Consider the following 24171-nt stretch of genomic DNA (forward strand, 5'->3'; position numbering starts at 1 on the left):
GTATACACTTGAATGGTATTTAGTAGCCTGATGATTTTCAAAGTGCTTTTCCCACTAATATCTTAGAAGGTAAAAACTTTTTTAGTAATAAATCAGCTAAGAAAATCTTACATTTACAGTATACCCCGGCTTCTCTATTACCCATCAATGTGGATTTTGAACATGAGCTACTTTGGTTCTTCTCAGACCCTTACAATAAAAATCATGAGAGCCACGTTCTGAACTGCCTTCCATTTAGCAGTGTTACTCTTGTTGATTGATTGGAGTCCGAGAAAAGGCCCATCTCTCTTTCTCTCTGAATTCCTCTTCCGGAAATATGTTAAGGCCTGAAGGCTACATGGGTCAGAGGGAGGAAGGAATTCTGACCTTCAGCAGCTTCTGGCTTCATGCTACAGCAACTTGTAACATCATTTCATGGCAATAAACTTAAGTCGCTATTTAAATTTTCAGACGCTAAGGAATTTGCACGTCGGGAGGTAAAAAGGCCTCATTGAGGGTTGTGTCCCGTTGAATTACATGTTTCTTTGCAACCTTGCCTCAGGGCGAAGCTGAATTTGCCCGCATCATGACCCTGGTGGATCCCAATGGACAGGGCACCGTCACCTTCCAGTCCTTCATCGACTTCATGACTAGAGAGACGGCGGACACGGACACGGCTGAGCAGGTCATTGCCTCCTTCCGGATCCTGGCTTCTGATAAGGTCTGCAGTGACAGATTTCCTTCTGCTTTTGTGGTAGTCCGGTGCATTGATCTGGTAAAACAAGAAACAGCGTTGCCAAGTGAAAACCATTTTGATATTTTGTACCACATCAGCATTGAAATCAAAAAGCAGCAAGTAAACCTAACGATGGCAAACACAGAACAGAGAAAACACAGACATTCTGTTCCTGGCACTTTGTGTGGGCCTCACAGTGAATTTGACAGAAGGAACCAAGTGCATATTTTGTAGAGTTTTTTTCTGTGCTTCACTGGTTAAATGCCATTTTACATTCTGGGTCAGTAGATGCCACACAAATCAGATACCGTGGAACCGGGAACATTTTCTTAAGGATCAGTGACCTCAACTTTGTGCCCAACCACGGGAGCAAAGTTAAATATAGCCATTCAGTCATTTAAAATATTGGCAGGCTTTTCATTACGTGTGGGCTAGAAATGAAGTAGGAGTTTAATTGCATGTTCAAGATTTTTGAATCTCATTCCCCAAACAATAACATCTCAGTACGTATAAATTCAATGTGGGCCATGATTCTTTTACCCTGTGTTCTGGCTGAAAGGGAAGAGGAATTTAGGGTGTTAAAACATCAGCATGGCCATGCTTATTACCTTAAAACATCAGATAAGTTAAACTATCCTAAAAACAATAATGTTTATTTTAAAATTCATCCTGTTCTCATGAGAGTGGGGGTAGAGGGAGAGGAGGTAATAAAGCAAAGCTCATCTAATGCACCCACCCCATAAGAAAACTACTATAAGTTATAGTGTATTTGCTATTTATTTTTTTGACTCTCGCCAACCAGTCTGGTTTTAAAAATTTTTTTAATGTTTATTTATTTTTGAGAGAGAGAGATAGTGTGAGCAGGGGAGGGGCAGAGAGAGAGGGACACACAGAATCCAAAGCAGGCTCTAGGCTCCAAGCTGTCAGCATAGAACCCGATGCAGGGCTTGAAACGCACGAACTGTGAGATCACAACCTCAGCTGAAGTCAGACACTTAACCAGCTGAGCCACCCAGCTGCCCCCAGCCAGAGCTGCCCCCAGCCAGTCTGTTTTACTAGAATTATGCTGTTTCCTGTTGGACATTTGACATTTACCAAAAAAAAAAAAAGAAAAGAAAAGAAAAAACAATCCATTGCTAATGTTAATTTTATTTTGCTTTAGAAAGAGGTTTTCTCCAGTGGCAAAGTTAGCTTTATAATAAACTGAGTAGGAAAATGACTCCATTTCCTAAAAACACAGTCACATATGTTAAAAAAAAGAAAACGTTGATCACGTTAAGTAACCATCCCTATATTCTCATCAGTGTATGATATAAACCAACTGTCCCTTTATCTTTCCAGTGTGAATCTTAGGCTGTAGTATTTTCCCTTTGCATTATGGCTCATTTTGAGGAATACTGGTGATAGTCCTCCCTCTGCCTTTATGAAGCGTATTACGATTTCCTGCTCTGGCCACAAGACAAATCACCTTGCACATACGCTCTTAGGAGTGAAACGCAGCCTTCCGTCCATTGTCCGCTACTGCCCCTGTTAGACCCCCCAACTTCGATCCTTTGTTTAAATCCAACAGATGCAGGCGATGTGTAAGTATCAACGCCACTGACATTCCTGTGTTTTCTGCCACTGATCTTAACCGACACTTGCGTGTTTTTTTTCCAGCCGTACATCCTGGCAGAAGAGCTCCGTCGAGAGCTGCCACCAGATCAGGCCCAGTACTGCATCAAGAGGATGCCCGCCTACTCCGGGCCGGGCAGCGTGCCCGGTGCCCTGGATTACACCGCGTTCTCCTCCGCCCTGTATGGGGAGAGTGATCTGTGATGCTGGGGCCCTGTAACCACTGATCCCATCAGAACGCAATAAAAGCCGAAGTCACAGTTGGTTTCTTGGAACCTTTGACAAGCTTTATTAAGTTAAGAGAGAGAGAAAGAAACACTTTGCAGCTCAGTGATTGGCAGCAGTGTAACTTGGCTGAGATTAAGTTTCTACAGTGTATGAGGTAGCGTGCTTTGTAAGTAGGTTTCTTTATTTCTGGATTTTTAGGTAAATACAAGGAGATAGCAGGTTTTTCTTGTTTTCTTTGATAAAGCAAATTGCTTGTGTAGTATGAAATTAGGAGGCCCCCAGGACAGAAGGAAAGTAAAAAACGGGAAATTACAAAATAACCCAGGATTCAAGATCGGAGGGGGGGAACAAAATCACGAATTAGGTAAACGTTTGATACTTTAAAAAATATTCTTCATATTTAATGTGTTTACGTCATTATCCCTAGGGGAATATATTTGGGCTATTAGCATTTTACTTTACTGCTCATCCAAAGATTAGGTATATTTGAATTTAATACTGTCCAGGGAACAAAAATGACCTGAAAGATCTCTAGTACTGAAAACTTTTTTAAGTAGAGATTATAGTCAGTTCTTCATTATTTAGGATTATGTAGTCAATTAGTGGGTCTCAATGCCTTACAATCGTCCAAACAAGGGACCTCCTCAGGAAATACGAGAGTCAGTTTAATTGCCAGAGAGGAAGAAAAAAAAGCACTAGATAAAATGAGTTTTTAAGGATTATTTATCGAGTCCAGGTTTCTGTGCTTTTTCTAGAGCTTGTGAGTACAGGTCCCCCATCCGTAAGTGCTCGGTTTTTAAACAAGTGTCTGTGGTAGCAGTTCATAACCGGGGACAGGTCAGAGACTGGAACCCTTCCAGCTCTCCAGGCCGAACTGCCTTATGCCTCTGGTTTTACGACCTGGGAAGAAGGAGTTCTTAGGAAAAAGTAGGAAAGGCCTAAGTCTCAACAGGGGCAGAGGTAAGTTCTTGCATTGCAGAAGCTTTACATATCTTCGAGTAAATGCATTCTGCACAGCAGGTGTTTCCGTGAGCCCGTGGTGTGCATCCACCGCCGGGATTAGATGTTACATCCTAACGGGTTGGGAGTCTGGCACTGTCTGCATCTGAAGCCTCCTCACAGAGGACACCCCATGTGTGCCCAGCACCGCCTTGGTTTTGTCAATGTTCATCCATTTTTCTGCTTGCACTGCAGTATGCTGTCACTCCCCCTCTGCTCCTTCCATCTTGTTGATAGCTTCTAGAGAATAAAGCAGGAATTCTTTTTGTATCTCGGTCCTCAACGATCAGGAAATGAATTATAAACAAGCAACAACAGTTGCAAACAGCAGTTAAAGTGTTACTAGAAAAGCAGTAATGTGCTCATTACCTACAGTCTGTTTCCTCAGATTTTTATAGACTTCCATCAACAGAAACATGGTATTTTCCATTCATAACTGTCTGGTAACTTAACACTTTTACGGCATTGGCCCATTTAGAACCTTCAGCCTTTATAAATTTAATTGGATGGGCTTCGTTTTCGTAGGTAGCTGGTAGTTTGCAAATTCCTGAAATATCTGAGTCCATGAGTTTAATGCCAGACACCTTTGGGGTCGTGTTTAAGTGAACTCTGAGTCCCTATTTTATTTCAACCAGGTGCTATATTCCAGCCATAAACATTACGGAAAAACTGTGGAGGCATTTTGCCTTCAAGGCTACTAGGGATTTGTGGTGTTTTAGGATGGGAATAGGTAGCTCATCTACCTAAAATTTTAATTTCTTTATAACATTCAGGCAAGAGAATGGATCAGCACTGTATGCAAAGAAAGAAAGAAAAGAAATAAACTCTGAAAAACACTCACCAAACATATTTATACTCTTCATTTCAGAAGTTATTTTTATTCCTGAAGCTGAATTATCAATTAAACTTCATTTGGAAAAGGAAAAGAAAAGAATTCCTGTTTTTTATCACTCCAAACAATAACCGGTTTCTTTGGTTGACCACAAATTTCATCACTTAAAATCTCCATCATATTTTAAAACTCTTGTTTGAGTTCGTATTTGTCTGCCTTGAAGAGTCAGAGATGGGCTTTTTGGGTAGAGGGTGAATTTGAGATGAGGAATTTAAGGTTGACCCAGTTAGAGATGAGTGGACCAGGAAACTAAATGGATTAGGAAGGAGTTTTTACCTAGCAGCTCACTTTCAGAAAGCTAATAGGTATTTTTAAAATGTGTGCATATCCAGCTTTCACCCCAGAGTTTCAAGAAGGTCCAGGTTAAGACCTGGACATCCTTATGTTTTTAAAAGCTCCTTGGAGGATTCTCATAACGCTTACTTGAAAACCACTGGATTAGGGTAAAGGAAAGGATTGTTAGAATTAAAAAGTCTAAAAAATTAAAGAAGCTCTTAGTGGAAAGGTAAACAGTAGGACGAATATAAATGGCCAAACTCCGGCAAGGTCTGGTTGCTGACCTAGAAATGCCTGGCAATGACTTCGTTTTAGATGGATACATTTGGCTTGGGATTCTCTCCTACTGTGTACCTGACTCACGTAGGTTCATGAAATACGCTGGAGATGACCTCCCTACAGCCCTTAAGTGAAAGGACACGCATCTAAATGATACAAAGTTAGAGACTTGAACTTTAAGGCGAATCTAAATGATACAAAGTTAGAGACTTGAACTTTAAGGCGAAGTTGCCAGTTGTTAACAAGCTGACAAAAGTTCACCCATAGTTTCTCTGGATTATTTGACAGGAAGACACTGTGTCCTTGAGCTTTCTTTAATACCCAGGGGCCTGTGCAGTGATGATACTGTCCTGTGTGGGGCATTTTCATGTTCTATACAGAATCAGCATCGAAGGAGACAGGTTTTATTTCCCTTTTACATTTATTAACAACTCAATACTTAAGAAACTGACAGACCATCATTCATTTCAAACCGGGAGCTGGAGGCGGTTGTGATTTGTCAGTGGGGATCTCTGGCCAAGGATTCCCCAGGGCCTTAAAGTCTTTCTGAAGTTATCCCCACAGCAGTGCAGACATCCCCACTGATAAACATATGAGGAGAAGAAATGCCTGGGGGTCCACCAAGGTACACGTTGCAAATCCTTTTTCATGGCCAGGAAACCACAGTGGCAAATACACCGATTAAAAAGTCACGGTGCGTCCTTACATGACGAGCTACCAGAGATGGAGGATTTGCTATAGAAACAGTAGTTGTTAAGAGAAAGAGACTTTTTGAATACTTGGTATGAACGATGAAATGGGATTATGGTCAGCATTTAAGTGTATAATTTCAAAATCACCTGGGTGCCCAGTGGCCAAAACCAAGCATGCCAGCCCTCATCAAAATTACCTCCCAGCTCAGGGGCGTACCGTCTGCTCCAGGCCCCTTCCTGGTGCTCAGAGCCCTTGTGCTGCCTTAAAATTCAAAGGTCCTGTCCATGCAGCATCGCTGGGGACATTTCCTTCCCCTGACCTGTTTTTTCCTCAACATGTCCCACTCCTGTGTCTCAGCTCCAGATGTATGTGAGGTTCACCAAGAATGCTTTTTTTTAAATAACTGATGCCGGATCCCACCCTAGACCGCCCAGATCAGAGTTCTGATGGCGGTGGAGGTGGGAGAATCCAGTCCTCTGTACCACTGTTTCCTCTCGATCCATCTAATGTATGTATGCTTGAGGCTGAGAACCACTGCTTTCTCTGTGCCTCAGGACTCTGTGCTCTGCCCGGGTGATTGTTGCCAATGGGATAGACAAACAAATACAGGGAAATCGATGCGTTAATGTCCGTGAGTGCCCGTAGGGAACCAGCCTTCCCTCTGGCCACTGTTCCCACAGGCACCTCATACCCACCCATCCCTGAGCAGTGTTATTTCCAAAACCTCAATGATTCTAACAATTGGGTCAAGTGTCTCAGAGGTTGGGGAGGGTCTTTGCTCTTCTCCAGGTGGGGCAAATCCAATCATCCTTCCGGGTCTCTCTCCTCCTTTGTGAGGTGTTCCCTAGGCTCGCCCAGTCTTCACAGCCTTAATCTCCTCTACATCCGGAGCTTATTCCTGCTCCTGCTTTGAGTCTGTCACATAGTGCCCTGGGGTAGTGCTGTGCTGAGGTCACCGAAGGGCAGGGACTTGTCTTCCCCGTGCAACCTTTAGCACAGCACCCGGCACAGGGCAGGTAGTAAGCACTGAATGAACAGTTTTGCATGGTTTTGTGAGTTTCCGTGTTGTTGAATAGCATGCACAGGAATGAGAAAAGGTGGAACTAATCAAGCCGATGGCTGGCCGGAGAGAGGCAGGAAAGAACTCAAACTGATCAGTGACTTCGAGTAGCAGCCTTCCAGCACAAGTCCCTGTGGGTGTGAAGATGTCCAAGTACTTCGTGGACATGGGCGCCTTTAATGCATTTCTGGATCTTCAGCTTCCCAGATGTCCTCTTTCCTGATATCACAGGGTCTCCTTTGTCACAACTTTTGCTTGTAGAACTCTCCTTCTCCCACTTCTCAAAAGGAAAGCACACCCCTCACCTATTCGAATTCTAAGGTGCACCGACCTAAGGTGTAAAAATCTCCAGGGCTCCAAACAACGGGATCATTTGAACCATTATTTGGGTGTGCTTAGTCGAGTTGCCATACTCCCAGCTGTAAAACTTTTTACCTTTTCTTGTCTTAGTCATTGCTCTGCTGAAGGTGAACTGGGGCTTCAGGCATAGAACGCGCTGGCCCTCGTGGGGACTTTCTGAAATCAGATACGTGTATCATAAAGTATGGGCAGTACCAGTAACGCTGATTTTCACTTACTGACCTCCCCTTTTCCATTCCTCAGTTATTGCCAAAAGAATGAATTACTCATGAGGGAGACTGGAGATGGAAAATCAGAGCATCAGTAAGAAAGATTAACCATCTAAATGACACTTTTTGGGGTCCTGTATTTAAAACACAAGCAATTCTTTTCAGCTACTCTCTAGACCAATCCTTAGAATGAGCTCGCTGGTTTAGAAAAACACCATCCAACAACCAAAGCAGCACAGGTCAGTACAGGAGAGCTTTCTGACTTTTCATATTTCACCAGGCAAAATCTGTGGTAAATTTTTACGTGGCTTCTTTGAGATCTGGTATGCATGACACAAGAAACTATTTAAGACATATTTATCCAGGCATCCAAAATATTCCAGTTACAGTCCTGAACTTAATTCATCTTATAAAATGTTTAATATATACTATTTCATGTTAGAAAAAAAAAATCCAATTTATACTAGATATGAGACCAATTGACTTTTACCAGTCTATATTTACTCTCATTAATCACTTTGAAAAAGTTTGATCAGTGTGTCTAACAAAATTAATGGAATTACTTAATTTTATACATGATTTGTATTTATTTCCAAACACCAGAGTTCGGTATACATATGCACACACGTGTGCCAAAGGAGTAACATTCCTTTCAGCATCCCCTCTGCTTTATGAATAACTTAAGACTGTAGCTGCATATTATATTGCATAAGTAAATGAGAAAAATTTACAGAATAAAAATGTTCTACTACATTGCTGTTCTACAACAGCATTTTAATCTTGACTTAACTGCTTTTACAAGATTTGTTGCATCATTTATCTCTTGGTAGTTTTTATTCTATTCCTCAAAATATGTTAACAGTTTATTTGACTTGAAAAATAAAGTCACATTTTTTTTTTAATGACAGAAAGGAAGACTCATTGAGTTAACTGTTTAGTGTGATTTTGGCAATTAGGTTGCGTGGGAGACATTTTCCATTTTTTTAATTATCTAAATCTGCAGCTCCAGTGTTTTGATGAAAATATAATTAAAGCAGGTAGTAATAGAAATGCATTTTTTACAAAAGATTATTGGCAAAGGTGTGTTAAAATAAACAAGTTCCCCCAACACTTTCTGAGTGTAATGGACTGAACAAGGAGTCCTGAGGAAAGAGACAGAAGGCATTAACCAACAGTCGGTTGTTAAGTCCGAGGGGTGGAACAGCCACAGCTTAAAAGACATCTGGATCCTTGTTTGACAGATCTGTGCCTGTGACATGGGCTCCTCACCTCAAGACTGCCATGGAAGGAGACACTTGGGTAGTTGACCCTTGAACATACGGGTTTGAACTGCATGGATCCATTTACATGCAGGGTGTTTATATATATATATATATATGAGATATATATATATATGAGATATATATACATATATATGTATATATATATATATACATATATATACAATTATAAGCAGAACTGAGCAGAACTAGAAATGTATTTTCCTTATGATTTTCTTAATAACACCTTATTTTCTCTGACTTACTTTATTGTAAGAATACAGTATATAATGCATATAACATACAGATGCGTGTTAATAGACAGTTATCAGTAAAATTCCAGTCAGCAGTTAGCTACTAGTAGTTAAGTTTGCAGGGAATCAAAAGTTATATGTGGACTCTTAGCTGCGAGGGGGGTTGGCACTCTTAACCGCCACATTGTTCAAGGGTCAACTGTGTATGCTTTAAGCCACTATATTTAGTGTCTCTGTTTTAGCAGCCTAGCCTTACCCCAAATAATAACATTATGAACTTTTAAAAAAATATTTACTGGGGAGAGCACAAGCAGGGGAGGGGCAAAGAGAGGGGGACAGAGGATGGGAAGTGGGCTTTGGGCTGACAGGCTGACAACAGCAAGCCCAACGTGGGGCTCAGGAGATCATGACCTGAGCTCGAGTCACATGCTCAACTGACTGAGCCACCCAGATGCCCCAATAACATTATGAACTTTGACAGCTTCCTGATTGCACACCTGTGTAAATATAGCTGTATATATACTATAATAGTATACATACATATACTATATTAATATACTTACTAATATCTTTCATATTATAGTATTTTAGATTGTCCTAAACACTTCCACTTCTTTTTCCTGTCAAGTCATTTTTATAGACGTTTCATAATCGAAGATAGTGACATTTTGTACCAAACTCAACACATCTATTCATTCATTCAATCCATTCATTCATTCATTTGCAACCACTGCATATAATTTAATTTGAAGCACAATTTTCAGACACTCTTTGTTTTCATATGCTTTAGTCCTCTGTTTTATATACAGTTTCACCATTCAGCACCCCTCTGACTCTTTGCCATCAGAGTGAATGTCAGCAATTTTGCCGACACAGAATACTTCTATCTCTGGGGGTAAGGTTCTTTGTCTTCTTCCTGTCCCCACTCATCCATTTCTTCTCTTTAAAATAATTTCTGTCCTCTTTTGAGAACACTGTTTGATCAACGAGACCACGTGATATGGCTCTTGAAGGAGAAGCATGGTAAATGTCTTACCTTCCACCTGGACCTTCCATTATGACATCACTTTCTTACAAGGAGATTCACAGATGTCATCAGGGGGGAAAGCCTCCTGCTCAGCCTTGCCCTCCGCCTTGCCATTTTATGTCTCTGGTCCCTGATCACCACAGCGTTTGGGATGCTGGTTATATTGGGATGTCAAACCACGTACAACTTGGCTGGCCACTCCTGATGCCCTCTTGCTACTGCAGTGCTTCTGAGCCCAAGAAATCAACCACAGGGTGTTAAGGCTAATGCCTGTTCCCTCCTTATACTGCAGTGGGCCTCCAGGGTCTGGGGTCCCCACAGTAGTAACAGACTCAGCTCTCTCCCCCTTCCACCTGAGGGGTCTGTTCTAGGATTCCTCCAGAAGCTCACGTGCTGAATGAGTCTACATGCCCGAATCTCCCAGTGGGCAGTTCTGTGTGCACCAAGTTGTTGCTATGGAATTAAACTTGTATTGCCTCTTCTTCCTATATCCCACGGCCCCCAAATGGTTATAAAACTAGTCGTTCATCGCCTCACTTACTTTTGATAATTGCGGAAAGCTGTGGGGTAGCGTCTTGAGAGGCAGCTGGGGTTTGTGAGGCCGAGCAAACCTGACTGCAGGCCGCAGGCATATCCCCTTAGCTGTGCCGGCCCTGTTGTCAACTCTACTTTGTCTGCCATAACTATTAAAATATAGGATCTCCTGGGGCGCCTGGATGGCTCAGTTAAGTGTACAACTTCAGCTCAGGTCACGATCTCACGGTTCATGGTTTCGAGCCCCACGTTGGGCTCTGTGCTGACAGCTCAGAGCCTGGAGCCTGCTTCAGATTCTGTGTGTGTGTCTCTCTCTCTCTGTCCCTCCTCCACTCATGCTCTCTCTCTCTCTCTCTCTCAAGAATAAAAATTTTTAAAAATTAAAAAAGTAAGGAATGTCCTATCACATTCCCTCCTGAGAAACATATTTTGGGAAATACCGACTTAAACATATAAACAGGATTTCAGGAAATTATGGCCCAGTGATAATCTCATCCAGATTCCTTCCTTTGATAGAAATGAGGCTCAGAGAAGAAATGTGATAGCCACGATCACAGCTCCTCACAGCATTCCCCTTGAATTCACTATGATCCTCATTCTACAGAAAACTGAGACCACCTTGGCTAAGTGACTATGATCACCCAGCCAGCAGAGTTGGGACTTCCAGAACTGTTCTTACCTGTTACCCTAAGATGAATTTTGAAGGTAGGCAATTCTAAGTCTTACTCTAATACCACACATAGGCCACATTCCATTTCCTTTCACGGTGTAGACTGTAGGAACCATTCTTCAATATATCAAAAATCGACACTTTTCCCCTTAGGGGCTGGGTGTCTGAATCAACCCAATTCTGTTCTATACATGAAATGTTCCATCCCGAATGGTTCAGGAGAAAATAAGATATTAAATGGAGATATGCATAAAATTTGCAAAACCAAATGAATCCCCAGCCTGCTGGAGTATTTATTTAAGCAATAAACATATAAGAAGCGACTATGTGTTTGCTTCAGATGTATGAAAGCCCTGAAGACTCCGGATTTAAACGTAAAACACTGAATTTACATTTAAGATTTATATTTATGTCCTAACATATGTACTCATTCAATATTATGATGAGGTTAGAAATGAAACAGGTTATTATAGTCTGCAGACCAGGGACAAACCAAATCTTTCATTAAAAGGCCAGTTTCCAATGAGATCAACTGAATTAGAAATTCTTTATTCCCGGGGCACCTGGGTGGCTCTGTCGGTTAAGCGCCCAACTTGGGCTCAGGTCACGATCCCACGGTTCATGGGTTCGAGCCCCACATCAGGTTCTCTGCTGTCCGCACGGAGCCTGCTTTGGATCCTCTGTCCCCCTCTTTCTCTGCCCTTCCCTTGTTTGTGCTCTCTCTCTCTCAAAAATAAACATTAAAAAAAATTTTTTTAAAGAAATTCTTTATTCCCAGCAGACTGCAAGTTCTTCAAAGACAATCATTCCAAGATCCACTGACAGTAAAATGAGGACTATTTTGAAAAGGCTGTTGTTAAGAGTCCAAGTGTAAGACAAGGGCCTGGCCTAAGGCAGAGGCAGAAGAACAGAGACACCTCAGCTGAGCCTTCCAATCCTAATTTGAAACCACTCAGTTTAGGGTCCCCGCCTAGTTTTATCTTTTTTATCTACATGACATAATGAAGCACAATGAAGGGAAAACAAAACAAAATAAAACAAAACATGATCATCTGAATTGATACAGAAAAAGAATACCATAGGGGTGGTGCCTGGATGGCTCAGTCAGTTGAGCATCCGGCTCCTGATTTCAGCTCAGGTCATGATATCATGGTTCCTGAGTTTGAGCCCCACATCAGGCTCTGTGCTGATAATGCGGAGCCTGCTTAGGACTCTCTCTCCCCTCTCTCTCTGTCCCTATTCCGCTTACATGCTCTCTCTCTCAAAATAGATAAACTTAAAAAAAATTAAAAGAAAAAGAAAAAATATGGTAACATACAACACCCTTCCATGATAAAAATGCTCAATAAAATATAAATAGTAGGTACTCCCTCAAGATGATAAAGACCACACGAAATACAGAAATACAAAAAAACCTCACAGTTAACATCACATTCAATGGTAAAAGGCTGAAAGCTTTTTCTCCAAGATCAGGAACAAGGCAAAGATGCCTGCTTTCACCACTTCTATTCAACAGAGTACTGGAAATTCTAGCCAGAGCAATTAGGCAAGAATAACAAGTAAAAGACATCTAAACTGGAAAGAAAGTAAAAGGGTCTCCATTCATAGATGATACGATCTTATATATAGAAAACCCTAAAGAATTCACACACAAAAAATTTAGATCCAATAAATGAATACAGTGAGGATTCAAATATAAAATCAACACTCCCGAATCAGTTGTATTTCTATACATTTGCGGTGAACAATCTAACAAGGGACTAGTGAAATGATTTCATTTACGATAGCATTAAGCAGAACAAAATACTTAGGAATAGACTGAATCAAGGAGGTTAAAGACTTGCACACTGAAAACTACAAGACATTTCTGTGAGTTGAAGAAGACCTAAATAAATGGAAAGATATCCCACATCCGTGAACTGGAATATTGTTAAATGTCAATACTCCCCAAAGCAATGTACAGATTCAATGCAATCTGTATTAAAATCCCAATGGCATTTTTACAGAAACAGAAAAACTCACCCTAAAATTCATATGAGATCTCAAGGAATGTCAAATAGCCAAACTATCTGAAGAAAAAAAGAACAAAGTTGAAAGATTCACACTTCTTCATTTCAAAACTTACTGCAAAGCTAAACAGTGTGGTACTGGCATAAGGAGAGACATATAGGCCAATGGAATAAACTGCAGAACCCAAGAATAAACCCTGACATGTATGGTCAATTGATTTTTGACAAGGGTGCCAAGACCATTCAATAGGGAAAGAACAGTCTTTTCAACAAATGGTGGTGGGAAAATTTGGATTCCACATGCAAAAAATAAATTTAGACCCTTATGTTACACCATATGCAAACATTAACTCAAAATGAATGAGAGACCTAATCTTTTTTTTTTTTTTTTTTTCAACGTTTTTTATTTATTTTTGGGACAGAGAGAGACAGAGCATGAACGGGGGAGGGGCAGAGAGAGAGGGAGGCACAGAAGCGGAAACAGGCTCCAGGCTCTGAGCCATCAGCCCAGAGCCTGACGCGGGGCTCGAACTCACGGACCGCGAGATCGTGACCTGGCTGAAGTCGGACGCTTAACCGACTGCGCCACCCAGGCGCCCCGAGAGACCTAATCTTAACTACAACTACAAAAATCTTGGAAGAAAACATAGGGAACGTAGTGGGAAATGTTTATGACATTAGATTTAGCAATGATTTAGTGGGTATGACACCAAGAGCACAGTTCACAAAATGAAAAAATAGATGAATTGGACTTCAACGAAACTAAGGGCTTTTGTGCCTCAAGGGACACCAGCAAGAGAGTGAAAAGACACCCCACAGAATGTAAGAAAATCTTCACAAATCGTGTATCTGAAAAGGGGTTGGTATCTAGAATACATAAATAACTCCAATACAACAACAAAAAATAAACGACCCAATTCAAAAATAGACAAAGGATTTAAGCAGATATTCCTCCTAACAAGATATACAATGGCCAATAAACACAGGAAAGTTGCTCGACATCACTAATCATTAGGGAAATGCAAATCGAAACTGCAAAGAGATATCATGTCATTCCTATTGAGATACCTTTTATCAGTAAAATGAAAAAGTGACAAGTGTTGGCAAAGATGCAGAGAAATTGGAACCCTTGCACGTTGCTGGTCGGAATGTAAAACACTACAGTCACTACAGAAAATAGCTGAGCAGTTCCTCAAGAAGCAGTATGTAGAATTACCAAATGATCCAGCAATTCCAGGTCCTAAGTTTATACACAAAGGATTGAAAGCAGGGGCCGGAGCAAATCCTCGTATGCCAATGTTCATTGTAGCATTATTCACAACGGCTAAAAGGTGGAAACAATCCAAGGGTCCATGAATGAATGAATAGGTAAACAGTATGTGGTATATTCATACGATGGAATACTATTCAGCCTTAAAAAGGAATGAAGCTCTGATGTATGCTACACACGAGTGAACCTACACACGAGTGAACCATGAAAACATCATGCTGAGATAACTCATGTACAAAAGGACAAATGTTATATAATTCCAATTCTGTGAGGTACCTAAAGTAGTCAAATTCATAGAGACAGAAAGTAGATTATAGGTTACCAGGGACTGGGGTGAGGAGGATTGGGGAGTGTAGGGCTTAATTGTTACAAAGTTGCTATCTGGGGTGGTGAAAAAGTTTTGGAAATGGATGATGGGGATGATTGCACAATATTGTGATTGTAATGAATGCCACTAAATTGTATACTTAAAAAAGGTTAAAATGGCAAATGTATGTTATATATTATACCACAATTAAAAAAATTAATAATGTGGGACACCTGGGTGGCTCAGTGAGTTAAACGTTTGACTTCAGCTCAGGTCATGATCTCATGGTTCATGGGTTCGAGCCCCACGTCGGGCTCTGTGCTGACAGCTCGAAGCTCGGAGCCTGGAGCCTGCTTCAGATTCTGTGTCTCCCTCTCTCTCTGCCCCTCCCCCGCCGCATGCTCTGTCTGTCTCTCTCTCTCCCTCTTTCTTTCAAAAATAAATAAACATTAAAACATTAAAAAAAATTTAATAATATAATACACCAAAACCCATTGAATTGTACACCTTAGATAAGTGAATTGCATGGTATGTGAATTATATCTCAGTAGAGCTGTTAGAAAGAAAGACAACACAGCAAACAATTTTGAGGGGAAAAAGCTGTGATTCAAGAATTTCGCAGGCAATCAGTCAGTTGTTCAAGCATATGAGCAGTAGAAAGACAAGTTACATATGGCAGAGCTTATAACATCTATGATCTATGTGTCCTTCAAACAATTACTTGCGACCAAGGAATACCCTTTCCAAAGAAGCTGTCTTGGGCCTCTTTTACAAGAGCCCTATCTCATCCACGAAGGCTCTACTCTCATAACCTAGGCACCTTCCAAAGGCCCCACATCCCACCACCATCACATTGGGCATTAGAATTTCAACATATGAATTCGTGTGAGGTGTAGGCATGGCGTAAACATTCATTTTTTTAAAATGTTTTATTTATTTTTGAGAGAGACAGAGACAGAATGCGAGTGGGTTAGGGGCAGAAAGAGAGGGAGACACAGAATTCGAAGCAGGCTCCAGGCTGTGAGCTGTTAGCACAGAGCCTGACACGGGACTTGAACTCACAGACCGTGAGATCATGACCTGAGCCAAAGTCGGACGCTCAACCGACTGAGCCACCCAGGTGCCCCATAAACTTTCAGCCCATAAGCACCAATTTTTTACATTGTAGTCCAAACCCATCTCCTTCCTTGAATCCTTCTCAGTTCTTTATATTTTGAATGAACTTCCTCCTTTTCTCTGGTCGGTAGCTTTTCATTTGTACTTCCCTTATTCAATTTCTGCTTTGTCTTCCTCATTTATTATTTCTCTTTGATCTTTGGGGTAGAAATCCTGTTTTGAACATCTCTGCATCCCCCCCAAAGCACCTGACACATTACTTATCTAGTTCAGGTAGTTAATTAGTACTTGTTTTATTGACTTTCTAAAGCTCTGATGTCAATATTTTTAAATTTTATTTGAGAGAGAGAAGAGAAAAAAAACCTCAAGCAGGCTCCATACTGAGCCCCCGAGGCGGGACTCGAACCCAAGACCCTGGGATCATAATCTGAGACGAAATCAAGAGTTGGACGCTCAACCGACTGAGCCACCCAGGTACCCTTCTGATGTCAATATATCAATTACACATTTTGATAATCTGAATAATGCCATGGGTTTCAATTTACTTGAAATTAAATTAGTCCCTAATAAAAACATGCCAAGATTTAACATACTACAGAATTAACCCTGCACTGTAAATTAATAGTGTTTGACCAATGGAATAAGTAATTGGTGATTAAATATTTACTTGAAGAAAAACATACATTATGTAACTTTAATGTCTTCAGGCAATATTGCATTTTTGAGAGCTATCCAAATTAATGGCTTTAATAAGGACTTTATTTTATTTATTTATTTTTTTTTATTTTTTTTTCAACGTTTTTTATTTATTTTTGGGACAGAGAGAGACAGAGCATGAACGGGGGAGGGGCAGAGAGAGAGGGAGACACAGAATCAGAAACAGGCTCCAGGCTCCGAGCCATCAGCCCAGAGCCTGACGCGGGGCTCAAACTCACGGGCCGCGAGATCGTGACCTGGCTGAAGTCGGACGCTTAACCGACTGCGCCACCCAGGCGCCCCAATAAGGACTTTATATCAAGGTCCTTAATACCAACTGGCCATCCAAGTATAAAAGTTATGTCAGATATTATTAGAAGTGCTTGATACTTACACATGGGTATTCTTAATGGTATACCGGTATATTTATGTCCCACTTTAAGTAGAAAGAGCTTACATGTCCCAGTATGGTTGTCTGTCCCCAGAGAGGAACTAGCTGGCCACCCAGGCAACAGCCAGAGGACTCTGAAGGCTAGTGGTCTCAAACCCTGATAGCCTGAGGCATGGATCTCCTACTAGTATAGAAACCCGCTACACCAGAAACGGTTAAAGATCCCATTAGCAAGTCGGACATTCCTGAGTCCCTTCTCTGTGCCTCCGTTCCTAAGCAATATTCAGCTTCACCCAGTGCCCACATTTTCTGAGGAACACAGTGTTTCTTTACCAGGATTGGTACCTTTCATTGAATTACAGTCAGCTTGATCTGGGGATTATTTTGCTTTATTTAATATTAACCTTGTGAGATTTATCTTACCATTGGAAAACGAAAGAATCGTATCTCCAATTTTAGAGAATGATTACAACTTTTAAGTATATCCTTGTAAAAACAAAACAAACTCCTCTCTCTTTTATAGTCTGCTGTGAAATTTGAGCTAGCAGTGTTTATGCGATAAGATCTGAAAAATGGTGACGGCCATATGTCTCCAGTAATTTATTTTTTTAAAAAAAGATTTTATGTTTTATCTATTTTTATTTTTAATATTTAGTTATTTCTGAGAGAGAGAGAGAGAAAGAGAGAGAGTGTGTGTGTGTGTGTGTGTGCACACGCGTGTGCACAAGTGGGGGAGGGGCAGAGAGAAAGGGAGACACAGAATCAGAAGCAGGTTCCAGGTTCTGGGCTGGCAGCACAGAGCCCGACATGGGGCTCAAACTCACGAACCGTGAGATCATGACCTGAGCCGAAGTCGGACCCTTAACCGACTGACCCACCCAGATGCCCCTTAAGGTTTTATTTTTATGTAATCTCTACACCCAATGTGAGGCTCAAACCTACAACCCTGAGATCAAGAATCGCATGCTCTACCGGCTGAGCCAGCCAGGCGCTCCTCAGTAATTTCTTCTTGCAAACATTTATTCACTTGCCACCGTGTGCCAGTAATTAGACGTTGCTGTAGACGTAGTTGAGACCTAGCCAGAAAAAGTCTGTACATGAGTAAGACTTTCTTAAACGGAATAAAAGACTAATTAAATACGCAAGGCAAAAGGACAGGCAGAGTAGTAGGCAAGTGCCTGACCTCCCAGACCTCAGGAAGGTCTTGTACTCACACCCTGGGGTATGAACGTATGTTGAACGTCCTTTGAACGTGAAATTTTTGTCTCGCCCCGAATATCTCCCATTGAAAACGTGGCATAGTAAAATTCCAGGGTTTCAGGAATATGAATGGCATTTATTTAACTACTAAGAAAGCAGCCATGTTTTGTAAACTCATGCTATATTGTAAACGAGGGCCAGGGATTCTGTGTAACAGCTGACATTACCAGCGATTCGGGATGTCCAGTTTTCTGGGGGAGAGGGCTCTTGCATGAACTGCTCAAAGGAAAGTCTTAGCTGAGTGCTGAAACCAGTTTTCCAGGTTTGAGGACCAGCTGCCAAGTACTGAAAATGTGACCTTGGGTTTAACTCTTCTCTCTTCTTTCTTTTCCTTTTCGTTTAGGGTAATCAGTAAAGAGAGCAGGTGCAGAAGGAACAAAGAAATCTGTAACTGGTTGTGATCAACTACGTGTAAACAGGACTGCAGTCTCATCAGCCAACTTTTCTTTCCCTTGTTTTTTTTCATCCTAAAACAAGGATAATAAGAGCACCATGGCACTAATCTTGCTTTATAATGATATAATTGATTATCATTTTTCCTACATTCTAGGCTGCAGGACCTGGGTCTGTCTCATTATTTTAGCTCCAGTGTCTGGCCAGTGTCAATAAATATTTGCTAACCAAAAGAACAAATAATAATGCCAACAATTCATAGGATTTAAACAGATTTTTAAATGCCATACACCAAGAGTTCTTATTTTTTTTTAATATCTCTGAATTATGTCCCAAATACCGTAGCAATTCTAGATTTCACCCTGATTATCTTACTTGGACCTTGCCTCCCTGCCGCCCAGGCAAAGCCAGAAAACGATGTTTTAAATCATCCCTATTTTATTTTTAATTTTTTTTAATGTTTATTTTTGAGACAGAGAGAGACAGACAGAATGTAAGCCAGGGAGGGGCAGAGAGAGAGGGGGAGTCACAGAATCCAAAGGAGGCTCCAAGCTCCGAGCTGTCAGCACAGAGCCTGATGAAGGGCTTGAACTCATGAACCGTAAGATCATGACCTGAGCCAAAGTTGGATGCTCAACCAACTGAACCATCCAGATGCCCCCCCCCCCACCCCATCCCTATTTGAAAATTTGCCCATTAAAGGAAACCAAAACCAAAATACTAACTTGGCTTAGATTGCTGAAATGTAAAAAAGAAAAAAAATTTTTTTAATGTTTATTTTTGAGGGAGAGACGGAGACAGAGTGCAAGCAGGGGAGGGGCAGAGAGGGAGGGAGACACAGCATCTGAAGCAGGCTCCAGTCTCTGAGCTGTCAGCACAGAGCCCCATGCAGGACTCAAATCCATGAACCAGGAGATCATGACCTGAGCTGAAGTCAGATGCTCAACCGACTGAGCCACACAGGGGCCTCTAGATTGTTGAAATTTTTAAGCACTGAATCTTAACCAGTTTCCTTTTGTAGTTATGAAAAAACAATTTGTTCTGGGGTGCCTGGGTAGCTCAGACAGTTAAGCATCTGACTCTGGGTTTGGGCTCAGGTCATGATCTCACCGTTTGTGAGTTTGAGCCCGAGTCAGGCTTGTGCTGACAGCTCAGAGCCTGCTTGGAATTCTGTCTCCCTCTCGCTCTCTGCCCCTCGCCCACTCTCTCTCTATCTCTCTCAAAAATAAACAAACTTGATGAGAGAGAGAGAGCACAAGCAGGGGAAGGGCAGAGAGAGAGGGAGGCACAGAATCTGAAGCAGGCTCCAGGCTCTGAGTTGTCAGCACAGAGCCTGACTCAGGGCTTGAACCCCAGGAACCGTGAGATCATGACCTGAGCTGAAGTCAGACACCCAACCGACTAAGCCACCCAGGCATCCCTGAAGTCATTTTACTGTCATCAATAGCCCTGAGGAGGCCTCGCTTTTCTCCTGCCCTGAGAGAATTACCATCTCTCTCTAGGACTTGGCACCTGGGGAAATCAGTTGGCTCAATCTCTGCCTCCTGCTCCACTGACTGCAAAAACAGCCTTAATTATCCAAGGCAGTTCACCCTTGACCTGCCTAATTATGCCAGCACCTGTATGCAGACATCACTTAACTAAAATGCAAACCATGGGCTTGATCTAGTAACATTGGTAAGACTAGCTCTCGTGTGTTGAACTCTTCAGTTCTTTTTTTTTTTTAAATTTTTTTTTTTTCAACGTTTTTTATTTATTTTTGGGACAGAGAGAGACAGAGCATGAACGGGGGAGGGGCAGAGAGAGAGGGAGACACAGAATCGGAAGCAGGCTCCAGGCTCCGAGCCATCAGCCCAGAGCCCGACGCGGGGCTCGAACTCACGGACCGCGAGATCGTGACCTGGCTGAAGTCGGACGCTTAACCGACTGCGCCACCCAGGCGCCCCATCGTGTGTTGAACTCTTCAGTTCTTATGAGCAAACTCTTATTTTAATCTTCATGCTTATAAAATAGGATTCATATATTTGTTCCTTTTAGAGAGGCAGAAATTAAGGAAAAAGGAAGTACCCAAGAGCTCACACAACTAGAGAGCAGTAGAGAGGGGCCCCCAGCAGCCTGACACCAGCATCCGACACTGTAAGTTATGGGTTAGACAAAACTTAATTCCAAACACTGAAAATATCATCATTCAGAAGACAGAGAGGAGAACATTTATAAATTTAATTGCAAGGATATTTAAAACTTTTTAAGAAAAGCCAAAGCGTGGGGCGGGGCGGGGGGTTGCTCTAAATCTGCTTTGAGTTGGATTTTTGGTTTTGGGTTTTTTGGGAGCTGTCGGTTTGTTTTGATTTGGTTTGATTTTGCCTATGAGTACCAATATTTTTGTTTAATAAACAGGACTGTGGTATTTAATCTACTTAAGATGATGAGCTGAGAGCTAAACTTTTAGCTAACTGCTAAACTTTTACTTTTATCAATGAGATAGAAGGGAAAGTGACCTGATAAACACTTTGTAAAGTCTTATCTTTGAATTCTAGAAATTTCTTTTTTTTTTTTTTTTTTAACATTTATTCATTTTCGAGAGTGAGAGAGACAGAGCATGAGGGGGTGAGGGACAGAGAGAGAGGGAGACACAGAATCCGAAGCAGGCTCCAGGCTCTGAGCTGTCAGCACAGGGCCTGATGCAGGGCCTGAATTCATGGACTGTGAGATCATGACCTGAGCTGAAGTCAGATGCTTAACCGACTGAGCCACCCAGGTGCCCCTGAATTCTAGAAATTTCTATTCTAGACATGAAGGGGAATCAGAAGTAATATTTATTTATTTATTATTTATTTATTTATCTTATTTTTTCTTACCTTATTCACAGTTTCCAATTTATGATGAAAGAAAGAGGGAGTAGTACCTAGTCTTGATCAGCTGTCCTAGCCAGTCAGAGAGAAGTGGGTGCTCTCAGAGCACGCCAGAAATAATTTTTAAACTGAAATGTTAATTAAGAACAAATTCTTGGGGCGCCTGGGCGGCTCAGTCGGTTAAGCATCCAACTTCGGCTCAGGTCATGATCTCGCAGTTTGTGAGTTTGAGCCCTGCATCAGGCTCTATGCTGATGCCTCGGAGCCTGGAGCCTGCTTCAGAGTCTGTGTCTCCCCCTCTCTCTGCCCCTCCCCTGCTCATGCTCTGTCTCTCTCTGTCTCTCAATAATAAATAAATGTTAAAAAAAAATTTTTAAACTTAAAAAAAAACCTTCATGTTTCGTTTATATTCTTTTTTACTTCCCTGTACTTGGTGACAAGACTGTATATCATAGACTCGGTAAATTCAGCTCAATTAGTGCAATCCGTGTCAGTAATCAAAGTGCTTGTTGACCTCTGTGCCTCTGAGGATGGGTCAAAATCTTGAGATTACGAAAGGATTTGAGGGAGGGAGGACAAAGTCAGGGATCTTCTGGGGAAAGCCGATGATCACCTTGACCACACCCCAGGGCAAGCAATACCTTGCTCCAGAACTGGCTCTCAGTTTACAGTCCCAGGACTCTCGACTGGCAGGACACCAATGCAATCTAATGGGGTTGACATACACAATCAAGCCCATAGAATAACGTATAAAGCTGGAATACAGTTTACCCCTGGTGTACGGTGAGATTTGGATATATAGCTTCACCAATCAGAACTTCTTTCTCTGTAAGACAAACCCACTGGGAAAGAAGCCCAAAACTACCAAGGGGAAGTTTGGAGCCTTACCTCTACATAATGGGTATGATGGATGAGCTTAATGAGAATCGGGGTGAAGGTGGGGGGTGGGCTAGCAGACTATCATCAGAATGAGACAATAGGTTCTTTTCTACGGAGACAGAGAAATTGAGGCTTTGCCTTGGTGGTCTCACCTCAGCTAAAGATGTATTTGTATCAGTTTCTTAGGCTTGCTCTAACAAAGTACCACACAATGGGGGGGGGGGGGACGGTTAAAACAACAAAACTGTATTGTGTGACCGTCCTGGAAACTACAAGTCTAAAACCAAGGTGTCAGCAGGCTATGCCAACCTCTGCTTTTGCTGTCACATGGCTGTTTTTTCTCTTGTGTGTTTCTCTCGTCTTCTAATAAGGACACCAGTCACATTGGGCTAAGTGTCCCTTCCACTTGGACCTCATCTTAACTTGCCATATGTGCACCAAGCCTATTTCCAAGTAAGTTCATATTCTGAAGTGTTAGCGTTTAGAGGACTTCAACATTTGTGTTGGGGGACACAGGTCAACCCCTGACGGTATCCTTGGAACTTTTCTTTACGTTGTGTGGGTTTCTGTACTAGTAATTCACTGCCCCTTTAGTCTAATTTGTTACCCCTTTAAGACTAAGAGAACACTGGATCTGGTCAGTTTTAGCTGACAAAGCAAGTATCTGAAGACTTGTTAAAAATACACACTTGATACACAATTCCTGCAATTTCTGCTAAGACAGAGGATACTAAGTAACTAGGTACCTAAAAGATTCTTTTTCAAGGGACTCATCAACAAACTGTGACACGGGGAATAATTTAAAACTAGCCCTTACAGTCTTAACAAGATCTTCAGCTGTTCAGGGCCATCCTATCCCGCCCACACTCTCCTTTGTTCCCTTCACTCCCCACCCCCTCCGATTTTCCCATCTCCAAGTGTGACCACTGTTGGTAAAGATGCCATACACATTATTATAATTGTTACATTTAAAAAACTGAGGTATAATTACACACAGTAAAATGAGAAGGGCAGGCAAATTTGTACTTTAAAAAAAAGCTTTGTGAACTTCACAATTTGGTCTCAGTTTTATTTTTCTAGATTCATTTGCTTTCCTCCCATCTACCAGGCTGATCCTTACAGAGCCGTCCTTTATTTTCAAATTCTCTCAAGTGCTGTGTTCCACCCAGGGAGTTTGTCCCAACAGGAATGGCCTTACCTGGCACACACTTCTTACTCTTCAAGACTCAGTTCCTTGAAGCTTCCCCCCAACACCTTTAGAATACTGCAGCTCTTTTGTATCCATACGTGGTTTTCTTTTTTTCCTGCTCAATTTAGTTTTAAGTAGGTTGCGAGTTCCTTCTCCATCTCTCCAAGATGGAAGCATTTCTTTGCATGCCCCATGCATGATACATAATAAGTGCTCAATAAAATTTCACTGTCAATAAGTGACAATTAACATGCCTATACGTACTTTAAGATTTCACAGCGCGTTCACACTATCTCATTTTCTCCCTACTACAACCTTATAAAATAGCAAAACCTATCATTTCATGCTTAGAGAGTGTAGAGTGGTGTTGCCTCAGATTAATTATTTTGCCCAGTGCCAGTCAGTAGCAAAACGTGACTGGTACTTCGTCTTCTGACTCCACGTTCCTGTCTCTTGACACCAAAACACGTTGAAAACCATCGTCAACTTCGCACTACGACCTAAACTTGGAGAGGTCACTCTGGCCGCACTTCTGGATATGGGGCTTGGAGATGAGCAAAGCCTCCTCTGGGCTCTAACTAAACACTGACCGCCTGGGATCCTGAACTACATCTCCCAGAGAACCCTGGGGAGAACCCTCAGGTGATTGGTCCAACAGATCAGCCAATACAGCCGTGACGTGCCCGTACAGACCAATCACAGGCTGGAAGGGGCGGGACCTCCCACGCAGAGGCTAGATT

The 24171-nt window shown here is 41.8% G+C and overlaps 1 protein-coding gene and 1 long non-coding RNA gene across 3 annotated transcripts in view; one reads left to right on the plus strand and one right to left on the minus strand.

Moving 5' to 3' along the window:
- The window catches only part of ACTN2 (actinin alpha 2), a 72550-nt gene extending 69961 nt beyond the window's left edge, over positions 1–2589 (plus strand). For both annotated transcript variants that reach the window (XM_058696260.1, XM_058696261.1), the window contains exons 20-21: positions 542–700; positions 2375–2589. In XM_058696260.1, coding sequence (XP_058552243.1) covers positions 542–700; positions 2375–2533 — 318 coding nt within the window. In that variant the 3' untranslated portion in view covers positions 2534–2589. The remainder of the gene's footprint in view (positions 1–541; positions 701–2374) is intronic.
- On the minus strand, positions 541–24110 carry LOC131492586 (uncharacterized). Its single transcript, XR_009252149.1, has 2 exons — positions 23441–24110; positions 541–751 (listed from the first exon to the last, which is right to left on the minus strand). It is a non-coding gene; the product is annotated as an uncharacterized LOC131492586 (long non-coding RNA).
- Between the last annotated feature and the right edge of the window lie 61 nt (positions 24111–24171).

This window comes from Neofelis nebulosa, chromosome 13, assembly GCF_028018385.1.
Source record: "Neofelis nebulosa isolate mNeoNeb1 chromosome 13, mNeoNeb1.pri, whole genome shotgun sequence".
NCBI lineage: Eukaryota > Metazoa > Chordata > Mammalia > Carnivora > Felidae > Neofelis > Neofelis nebulosa.